The 11,298-nt window shown below is 55.3% G+C and overlaps 1 protein-coding gene across 1 annotated transcript in view; it reads left to right on the top strand.

Annotated features, from left to right (window-relative positions):
- Positions 1 to 2,766: 2,766 nt before the first annotated feature.
- The window catches only part of ARHGAP44 (Rho GTPase activating protein 44), a gene marked incomplete at both ends in the record, with an annotated part of 28,229 nt that continues 19,697 nt past the window's right edge, over positions 2,767 to 11,298 (top strand). The window contains one exon of the mRNA XM_080629263.1: positions 2,767 to 2,819. Coding sequence (XP_080485389.1) covers positions 2,767 to 2,819 — 53 coding nt within the window. The remainder of the gene's footprint in view (positions 2,820 to 11,298) is intronic.

The raw sequence follows: 11,298 nt of genomic DNA, 5'->3' as shown, positions 1-11,298 counted from the left end.
CCATAGAATCGTTAGGGTTGGAAATGACCTTAAGATCATCAAGTTCCAACCCCCCTGCCATGGGCAGGGACACCCCACACTAAACCATGGCACCCAAGGCTCTGTCCAACCTGGCCTTGAACACCGCCAAGGATGGAGCATTCACAGCCTCCCTGGGCAACCCATTCCAGTGCCTCACCACCCTCACAGTAAAGAATTTCTTCCTTAGATCCAATCTAAACTTCCCCTGTTTCAGTTTGAACCCGTTACTCCTTGTCCTGTCACTACAATTCCTGATGAAGAGTCCATCCCCAGCATTCCTATACCCCCTCTTCAGACACTGGAAGCTGCTCTGAGGTCTCCATGCAGGCTGAACAGCCCCAACTTTCTCAGCCTGTCTCCATACAGGAGGTGCTCCAGCCCCTGATCATCCTCATGGCCTCCTCTGGACTTGTCCCAACAGTTCCATGTCCTTTTTATGCTGAGGACACCAGAACTGCACACAATGCTCCAAGTGAGGTCTCACAAGAGCAGAGCAGAGGGGCAGGATCACCTCCTTCGACCTGCTGGTCACGCTCCTCTTGATGCAGCCCAGGATACGGTTGCTTTCTGGGCTGCGAGCGCACACTGCAGCCGGCTCATGTTCATTTTCTCATCGACCAACACCCCCAAGTCCTTCTCTGCAGGGCTGCTCTGAATCTCTTCTTTGCCCAACCTGCAGCTGTGCCTGGGATTGCTCTGACCCAGGTGTAGGACCTTGCACTTGGCATGGTTAAACTTCATAAGGTTGGCATCAGCCCACCTCACAAGTGTGTCCAGGTCCCTCTGGATGGCATCCCTTCCCTCCAGCGTATCAACCGAACCACACAGCTTGGTGTCATCGGCAAACTTGCTGAGGGCGCACTCAATTCCACTGTCCATGTCACCGACAAAGATGTTGAACAAGACCGGTCCCAACACCGATCCCTGAGGGACACCACTCGTTACCGGTCTCCAGATGGACATCGAGCCATTGACCACAGCTCTTTGCGTGCGGCCACCCAGCCACTCCTTTATCCACTGAGTGGACTTTCCCCCAGCAAAGTCCCTGTTTCCCACTGTGGTTTCCCAATAACAGTCCTTTGACAAGGCACTAGCTTAGGCAGATGAATGCATAAACCCTTCCCCTTCATTTTCCACGGAATGGTTTAATTTTCACTTCCTGCCTGATTATTTCCTCCTCCTCAGTTGAGCCTTCGTCCTGTGAGGAGGTGAAGCCCTTTCTGGTCAGTGGCGCCCCTCTGTGGTATGTGAGGGAATGAGGACTGGTGAAGGGCAGCAGGCTGGATGCTGGCAGGGCTTTTTCCCCCTCATTTCCAAAACACATGTATTTTGGAGGCTGTTTGGACTGCCTGGTTATAACATAATCCCAGGATGCACGTCCTGTGGCTTTCAGCTGATTGTCTGTCCCCACTTTGTGTAACTCAGACTTTCCTTAAAGTGGATGTGTTCAAACTGCAAAGGAAAGGCTCTGATCCACAGTTTGCTTTTGTCACCCACTGTGATTACCAGACTCGGGAATGTCAAGACATCTCAGTTCACATTTCTTTCCAATATGGGGATTTCAGCTGCCAGGGTCGGGGAGCACCCTGTTCTTTACAGAACCACCAGCAGGCGGGCTCTGGGAAAACCTTCCAGGCTTCCTGGTGGGCTTTGTGAGTTTGCCAGAGCCTTCCCAGGCCCTGCTGCCTTCCAGAGTGCCCTTTGGTCTTTGCTGCCCAACAGGGCCCCTGCAGCTTTCTGAAATGCCCGACGAGCTTTGCTGGGCTTACAAGGGAATGCCAGGGCCACTGATGACTTTGGAATGGCTGGCTAGCTTTGGCAGGCTTTGCCAGCGCCCAGCAGGACTCCTGCTGCTTTCCGTAGTACTCGGGGGCTTTCACTTTTGCCAGAGACCCTCAGTGCCCCTGCTACTTCCCAAAATTCCTGACAGGCTTTGGTGGACTTTGCTGTTACCTTCTAAGCCCCCCGCTGCCTTCCTGAATGCCCGGGTTGATTTGGCCTGCTTTGCCTGAGACCACCACAGCCCCTGCTGCCTTCCAAAATACTCAGCAGCGTTCCATGGTGGGTTTTGCAGGAGCCCTGCGGTGTCCAATCTGCCTGCCAGGATGACCAATGGGTTTGGTGAGCTTTGCCAGAGATCTCCAAGGCGCCTGCTGTCTTTTGGAACATCTGATGGGCTTTGCTAGGCTTTCCCAGAGCCCACTATTGCTCCTCCTGCTTGTCATGGTACCTGGAGGGCTTTGCCAGGCTTTGGCAGAACCTGCCAGGGGCCAGAAATGAGCTTTGTCTGAGCCCTCCAGGGGCACGATGCCTTCCCTAGTGCTGGGGGATGCAGGAGGGTGCCGGGAGATGCAGGAGGGGTGGCGAGGGGTGGTACCGGGGCATGCAGAGAGTGATGGGGGATGCTGAGGGCAGCAGGGGGATGCCGGGGGGTGGTCGGGGGGATGCCGGAGCCAGGCACGCCCCAAGGTGCCCCCGACCCTACCGGCCTCGCCGGGGGGGCGCGGTCCCGGACTACATTTCCCATCGCCGCCTCGGCCGGGGGCGGTGCGGAGCGGAGCGGAGCGGAGCGGGGGGCGCGGAGCGCGGCGGGGCCCGCGCAGGCGGAGGCGCGGAGCCGCGCAGGGGCATCGGGCCCGCTCGGCTCGGCTCGGCCCGGCCCGGCCCGGCGAGGATGCGGGAGGGGCGGCCTGTGGCCCCCCGCTGCCCGCCCGCCTGAGGGGCGCCCGCGCCGCCGCCGCCACCATGAAGAAGCAATTCAACCGCATGCGCCAGCTCGCCAACCAGACCGTGGGCAGGTAGGGATGGGGATGGGGATGGGCCGCGCCCTGCCTGCCCCCTGCCTGTTCCGCTGCATCTTCATCCTGCCCCCTCCCTGCCTCCCTGCAGCACCTGCTCCCTGCCTGCAGCTTCGGCCCCCATCCCACGCTGTGTCTCCATCCTGCCTGCTCCCTGCCTGCCCCACTGCCCCTAATCCCACCCCTTGCCAGCTCCTTTGCCTGCTTCCTGCTGTGCCCTGCCACCCCACTGCACCTGCCTGCCCGTGATCTGTACCCTGCCTGCTCCCTGCCCACCCCGCTGCCTCTGCCCATCCCATCACTGCCTTGGCTGCTTACTGCCAGCCCCACTGCTCCTGCTCCTTTCCTATACCCTGCCTGTTTCCTGCCCTCTTCCTATTGCACATGTTCCTGCCCACCCTACTTCCCCTGCTCCCCAGCTTGCCACCTGCCTGCCCCACTGCCTATGCTCCCAGTGCTCGACCTTCCTGCTCCCCCATATGCCCCTTGCCCTGCTGCCCTCGTCCTGCCTGCTCCATGCCTGCACCCTGCCGACACTGCCCACACCATGCCCCACAGCCCCAGTGCCTGCACCCTGCCTGCCCCACTGTCCCAGTTCCCACACGTTGCCTCCTCCTGGCCCATTCCCTGCCTCCTTCTCTGCCTGCAACCCCAGCCTGCACCCTGCCTGCTTGTCCCCATGCTCACACCCTCTGCCCTCCTTGTGCTGCCCCACACCTTGCACCATTTATCTACTACTTTCCTGCGTGCCCTGGCTCTCACCCTGCCTGACCCTGCCCATTTTCTGTGTCCCAGGGCTGGGTTGCAGGGACACCCACTGTCTGACCATCTCAGCCCTCATGCTGTGGGGTGCCCCACTGGTCTGCTTCCCCCAGCACCCATGGGTGGTCTCCCATGGGGTGGCTGGAAGGTGTGGGGGACCATGCCCATGTGCACCAGTGCACAGCCAGGCTGAGGGTTTGGTGCTGGCTGTTGTGTAATTCCAGGAGATTTTGCAGCTGGAGGGGGGGAGGGATTTATTTTTTCCTTCCCAGCATGGCATTGGGCATCGGCACAGGCACGGCTGGGCTGTTGGGCTCAGCATTCCCTCCTGGAGCCAACCAAGGGCTTGGACTTCTGCTGACAATCCCCTATGTGCCCCTTTACCATGTCCCCCATGGCAATGGGGACATCCTGCTGGCTCTGCATCCTCAGCCAGGCTGATGGTGATCGGTGGCAGCAGCTTGTGACCGGCATACAGGCAGGGGTCTGGGATGGTGGCAAGGCTCCGGCTGGGGCTGTGCTGGCTGGGCAGGAGTGCAGTAGCAGGAACACAGTGTGAGCCTGCGATGTGGGAATGCAGTCTGGGAGCATGCTGCGGGAATCTGGTGCGGGAGCACGCTGCAGGACCATCGTGTGGGATCATGGTGCAGGAATGCGGTGAGGGAGCAAGTGCAGTGTGGGGAGACAGTACCAGACCACCGTGTGAGAATATTGAGGTAGGAACATGGCACAAGAATGCGGTGCAGGAGCGTGGTTTGGGAGTGTGCTACAGGAATCCAGTGCAGGAGCATGGTGCAGGAAAGCTGGCACAGGAGCGCGGTGTGGGAATGCAGTGCAGGAGCACAGGGTGGGAATTCGGTGCAGGAGCACAGTGCAAGAGTGCAGCACAGGAAAGCAATGCAAAAATGTGGTGCAGGAGTGTGGTGCTGGAGCATGGTACCAGGAAGGTGGCAGAGGGACTGTGGTACAGGAGCACTGTTAGACTGGCCCTTGCGTCCTGTGCGGAGCAGCAGGAGGAGGCTGTTTCAGGGATGGATTGATTTTCTCCTTGTATCTTTGCCAGGCCGGGTTTGCTGTCTGGATGCTCTGAGGAGGTTTGACGTGTCTCCCAGCTGGGGCTGCCGGGAGGGCTGCGGGGCTGCAGGGCAGGGGTGTCCTCAGGTCCCGCCACTGCCACATGGGAGACACGAGCCAGGCACTGCACGCATGCCTGGCTTCGAAATGGTTCCGCTGACAAGGCGCAGAGCATCTTCCTTCCCGCATCCGATGGGAGCGTGAGGGGTTGTGCTGGGCTCCTGCCATGTCCGACTTGCAACCTGGGAAGTGGGAATGGCGGCTGCGGGGCTGGGAGCCCTTGGCCTCTGAACCCCGCAACCCCTGAACCCCTAATCCTCTTTGGGGCTTGCCGTGATGCTGGCTTGTGACGAGCTCCGTTGGTGCCATGGCGTGGCTGCTGCCTGCAGTGCTACCTGTGCTGCCAGATCTGTGGGCTGGGTTTAATGAGGATGGGGATTTATGGTCCCCTCATTGCTCAGTGCCAGGATGGGGCAGCTGGAGCCTCTGCAAGGCTTGGTGAGAGCTCAGGGATCATCCTCTTCCTCCTCCTTATCCTTCCTCCTCAGCGTGGGAGGCTCCATTGGTCCCCATTTGGAGCATGGGCTGATGTTTTATCCTTTTTCTCCTGAGCCATGAGCAGCCCTCTCCAGCCAGCTAGAAATAGGGAATAATTAATGGAAATAAGGAATTATTAGTGGGAATAGGGAATAATAAAAATATATAGGGATTAGTGGAAATAGGGAATAATAAAAGGATATAGGAGTAATAGATGAAAATAAGGAATAATAATGGAAATAAATAAGGAATAATAATGGAAATAAGGAATAATTAATGCAAATAGGGAATAATAAATGGAAATGGGGAATAAGTGCATATACATAATAATAATAGAGACCTGGTATACATGCATTGTATCCCTCTGATGTCTGAGGGGTGTTCCCTCCTGCCTGTCACCAAGCCCCCATGGGCCACCGTCCAGGGGCACCATCCATGGGTGCCAGCACCCCAAGGCCAGGGCTGGTGAATGAGGGTCTGGATGCTGTCCTGGGGCTGGGGTCTGCCCTGCACTGGGTGTCCCTCGGCAGGGGAAGGGGCACTGGGGATAGTTTGCACGTGGTGGTGGTGGCATCCAGCTGGTGTCACCCTTGCCAGGAGCTGCTGCTGCTGCCGGCATGGCTGCACTCCCCGCACTGATACACTGTGCTCCCCGCTGGGTCAGGACGGAGCCCCACAGGACATGGGGGACTGTGGTGACATGTCCCCAGCCACCCCCTAGGGTGTGCAGAGGCAGGCAGGAGGGAGGGCTCCGTGCCTGGTGGCTTTTCCTGCTTTTGGTGGTGCGGTTTCCTTAAGAAAAGTAGAAAAGGAAGAAAAAAGACAGCCAAAGGAGGGAAAAACCCATCTGTAGGTGTGGAGGACAGGCAGGAGCAGTGCTTTCTTTGTCCCTGTGAGGTGACTCTGCAGCTGAGGGACAGGGCTCAGCTGGATGATGAGGGGTGGGGATGGGTCAGGTTGAGGGTTAATGTTAGGATCAGGGTCAAGGTTAGGGCCAGGGTTACAGTTAAGGTTAGGGTCAAGGTCAGGACTGGGGTCAAGGTTAGGATCAGGATCAGGTCAGGTGAGGATGCTGAGTGCATTTCCTTACCTTTCCAAATGCAGTTCCAGCTCCATTTCCTGGGTGCTGTCACAGCCTTTGTTGCTCCCCTTGGGGTGCTGGGGCTGCAAAGGTATCTCCTGGGCCCTGGGGGAGAGCAGAGCACCAGCATGCCCTGGTCGGGTTGACATCTCGTCGTCTCACCTCATTTCATTTAATTTTATACTTTTTATTTATTTGTAGTTAATTTTATTTTTATACTTATTTTTTATTTAAATTTATCTTATTTTAATTTTAATTTTTATTTTACATTTTCTGTTTTTTATTTTTACTTTTTTTTACTACTTTATTATTTTTATTTAAAAATTATATTAAATTTTGGCTTTTTATTTTTAGTTTAGTTGATTTTTTTTTTTACTTTATTGATTTTATTTACTTTATTTACTTTATTTAACTTAGGTCATTTCACGCTTTAGAAAGAACTGGGGATGCTCGTTCCAGCCCAGACTCACGCTTAGTACCCAGCCTCCGGGAGACTTTCTGCACCTAGCCTGTGAGAGACCATCATATTCATATCTGTGGGGTGGAAAAAGGGAAGAGAAGCCAGTAAGTGGCTGTAAAACGTTCTGAAGAGGCTTTCTCAAAGTGCTTTTATTTGTATTTCTCTCTCCATCTCTTGGGGTGAGCCTGGGGAGCTCCCACCCTTGTGTCGAGGTCACAGGATGATGGGTGTGAATGTGCCGCAGCGTTCGCTCTGGCGCTGGAGCAGCCCTGGGAATTTGCCAGAATTAGCTCAATATGGGTTTTTCCCATCGGGAATAAAACAGGTGCTTGCAGCCGTGTGCAGAGCAGCATGGCTGGGTTCCCGGATGGCACAGCAGGTGATGGGGGACACCGGAGAGGATGCCGTCAGCTTGGGGTTTGGTTTTATTCCCTCCTGGTCCTTTCTGAGTATCCCAAGATGTATCCCTCTTCCTAGGGGAGCACAGTGGCATTTTGGGCTGGCCGTCAGCTGGGGGGCTCTCAAGGCAGCGGCTTTTCCAAGCACCAGGATGTCTGCACATAAATATCAAGCTTTTAAACACCAAGGTTTTATTCTCTGTGCAGTAAGAATATTCTGCAAGAAAAGGAGAACATTTTATTCTGCGTACGAAATAAGGATGGAGGGAATAAAACACTGCCTGGGATTTTTCCAGTGGGATTTGCAGGAGGGAATAACATGCTTTAAATAGGTGGGTTCCATGTCTGCACTTTGGGGTGCCAGCAGCTCACCAGCAGCACATCCCCCCAGGCTTTTTGGTTTTGCCGAGTGCAGCCGGCAGCATCCTCGGGATATTTTTATCCTCCTGGCAAGGCAGCAGCACTGACAAACTGCAGTATTCCTGGAGCAGACTGAAGGTTTCATCCTTGGGCCAACAGCTTCAGAGCCTGGAGCTCTGCAGGGGCCCCTCCATGATTTTCAAATCAGGACTGAAGCGTGGTCAGGATCCAACCGGAGTGGGGGGTTCCTTTGCCAGGGATGAGCCAGGAGTGAGGAGCAAAGGGCCCTATGCATCCCATGCTGAAGGGATGCTGATGCAGAGAGCTCACAGCCAGGAAAGTGGCAGGAGATGAGAAAAAGAGGCTTTTCTGCCTTTAAAATTCTGCCCCCACGTTTTGCTCTGATTCCGTTGGTTTTCCCAGCAGTGGGCAGGACAGGAAAGCTGGACCAGTCCTTCCCTGCCTGTTTCATCCTGCTTTTCCAGCCTGGCTCAGCCATAGCTGGGTGAGCTGTGAGGGGCTGAGCCCTGGCACTGGGCCTGCTGGGGAGGCATCACTGGCCTTACCTGCGGGTTTGGGACACAGGGACTGTCACTGCAGGTCCCCCAGCAGGTCAGGATGGGCCTGGGCAGCGCTGGAGGAGGTGCTGCTGGGGCTGTTTCACCTCGTGTCGCTGGATGCTGCAGCTCGGAGTCGTCTCCCTGGGCGATTTGAGCAGCGATTTGAGGATATAAATATTTGGCGTTTCACTTCTTGTCTGCTCAAGATTTTCCTGGTGAAAAACCCTCAGCTCCTTTTGGCCTCAGCCGTCTCTTGGTTACGCACTATCACGCTGTGTGTCCCCAGGGATGTGGATTGCTCAGACGGCAGCAGAAGCTGGGCACAGTGCAGTCCTTAGACCAGCATCTGGCTTGGTGATGCGTGGCACTTCCAGCGGTTGCCTGGATGAGACCTGAGGAGCTTTCTGCTCCTTCTGGCACAATTGACAGATGCTCAGTGCCTTATCCAAGTTGTGTGGTTGAATCTCACCAACCTGACCTCTGAGCCTGGGGGGGGTCAAGGGCCTTGACTGTTCCCGCGGGTACCAGCCCCCAGGCACATGTGGTAGCACTGGAGGGAGGTACAGGCAGGACCAGGATGGAGCTGGGCACCATTCCCGAGCCTGTGTGGGACCTTGGCACAGCCCCAGCTGTGGGAGTCAGTGCTGCTGATGCGGGGTGGCCTTGGTGGGTTCTGCCGCCCTCTGCCTTGTGCAGCTTCGAGGCTGGATTTAGACTGGAGCAGAGAGAGACCAGGGGAACTGGCTGGTGCCAGTAATGAAATAGCAATGAAATAGATGTTTATGTGGTTTTTGTGTTCTGTAGTGTTCTATGAAATAGTCATGGGCATCCTGCAGCAAAGTGATGGCCAGGAGTGGGGGTGAAAGGGATGTTTTGAGCAGAAAGTGTGAGCCAGAGGGTCCTTGGGGCACCGTGGACACACTGCCTCTGGGGGCACATCCACACTGGCTGAAGCACTGCCCATCCTCAGATGTGATGGGTTTCCCATTCATTGGGAAATGCTGTGAAATCCTTGTCATGTTTTGAGCTTTGCTGGCTCGGGGTCAAATCCAAGGCTGGCGGCTGGTTGTCTTGGGTGGTTTGAGCATCAGAGGGGGATGGTGGTGAGACATGGGGCGGGCATTGTGATGGATGATCCGGATGGAGATGTCTGGCATCAGGAGATGCTTTGCTGTAGGTCCCCAGGTCAAGGCATTGCAAGCTCATGTAGTGTTTGTTTGGAAATCAACTTAATTTGCTCAATTGATGTTGATTTCTGCTGGCAGCAATTAGGGTTTTTTTCAGAAGCGAAGGCCTGACCAAACTGTAGCTGCATCCCCTGCTCGTTTGCTTTTAACTCTGCATATTAATTATCCCTTTTCTCCCAGCTGTTTGCAGCGATGTGCATGTCTGGTGCTGACTGAGGCTGAGGATTGCCTGTGTTTGTGCTGAGAAAAACAGCTCTGGGGTAGAAACCTGGAGAGGAATTAGAGGAGAGGGCTTTTAGTTGCCTAAGGGAAAGATGGAATAAAGCATTGAAAGCTGGTAATCCTGGCTGCCTCTCTAAGGGATCCTCCAGCAGGACGTGGGTAGCTCATAAGCATGAAGTTTTGAGGGATTAGGGAGGAGGCAGGGAAACTGGGGGCTCCCTGCACTCCTCTCTTGGGTGCTGCTGTTTCCTGAGGCCACCTTGCATGAGTCTGGTTCCCTGGAGAGATTGTGCCTCAGCACGGGAGCCCCGGCTGCATCCTCCTGGGGAGACATGGGGATGGAAATACTCACCTGAAAATGACTGTGTGAAAAGAATAACACAAAGCTGGTGCTGGCTTCAGCTGGTGCCTAGAGGAGGTGTTCTGTTGCTGCCTCCAGCTGCCCTGACGGTTGGGCCCTGGGATGCTCCAGCCACCAGACCGTCACTTCCCTGGACTCTGCTGCGTGCATCAGACCCTTGAACATCATTTGTGGGTCTGGGGTTATGGGGTAAGCACAAAAGAGACCTGAACCCTGCCAGGGCATGAGGAAGGGCGGGCTGATGTAGTCCCCCAGCTGCCCCAGGACATGGTAGCCTGTGTCATAGGGCAAGGAGGGGGAAAATGGGGGTGCTGGGGAGGAACTAGGGGGTGCCAAGAGGGATTGGGAGATGCTGGGCTGAGGAATGCCAGGAGGGGCTGGAGGATGCTAGAGAGGAACTGGGGGGTGCTAGGGATGAGCTGGGATGTGCCTAGAGAGGATGAGGTGCCAGGAGGAGCTACAGGATTTCTTGGATGGAAGCAAGATGCCAGGCTGGAACAGAACGTCTTTGCTGGAGTCAGACACGCTTTCTAGCGTCAGTCGTGTCCAGTCTGGTTCCTCTTGATGCTGTTAATGGGTTTCTGTTGGGTTGGTTTTTGGAAGCACCTTTGTAATTTGGGCTCCAAAGTCCCACGTGGTCTGAACTAAGCACTTGGGAGCAAACCGGGAGCTGGGGCTCCTGCTTCCTGGGGGGTTTAGGTGAACGATCCTCCCCAGGGATGGGAAGGCAAGGCCAGAGAGCTGGGGGAGGCAAGGGGATGCACACCCGTCCTCAGGTGTGATGCTGAGCTTGGTCTGGGGAGGAAGCAGAAAGCACAAACCAAAAAGGTTTGTTGAAGAGGAAAGGCTGAGCCCACTGAAGATGCTTTGCCAAGATTCTCACAGAGGTGCTGCCATCCTACCCCCAGAAAAGGCGGTGGGATGATATTTCTCCATCCCCTGGGAAATCTCTTGATACCAGAGAAGTGGCACTGGGGCACTTGAGCATCTCTGAGAGCTGGCAACGGCTCAGCACCCAGAAAATATCCCCCAAGCAGGATGGAGCCTGGGGCATGCAGGGAGCCTCCATCGCCTCTTGCTGCCATCATCGTCTGCTGCAGGTTTGCTCATAAAACCAGATAAGCTCCTGTAAAACCGTATTAACTTGAGGCTGAGAATTCAGAAACATAAGGAATATAATGGGATTTTTCCTGGTGGCATTGGCAGCACGGAGCTGCAATGCAGCGCAACTTCGGAGAAGGAAGAGGATGGTATTTGTTAGTCTTTACATGCAAAGCATCCATGAGGGGCAGCTGGTGCTGAGCCACAAAAAGAGAAGACAGGTGGGAACATCACTTTTGGTGGATGGTGGTGCAAGAAAGGGAAATCTTTCTTTCTAGGAAGTCTAATTTCTGGGGTGCAGAGCACGAGTCAGGATGTTTGCCGGTGGTGCCTGCATGTGGGTGTGCAATGTTTGTCTGCATTCCTGGCACCTCCT

Source organism: Psittacula echo (genome assembly GCF_963264785.1).
Source record: "Psittacula echo genome assembly, chromosome: 14".
NCBI lineage: Eukaryota > Metazoa > Chordata > Aves > Psittaciformes > Psittacidae > Psittacula > Psittacula echo.
This window is presented reverse-complemented; position numbering and strand designations above follow the sequence as displayed.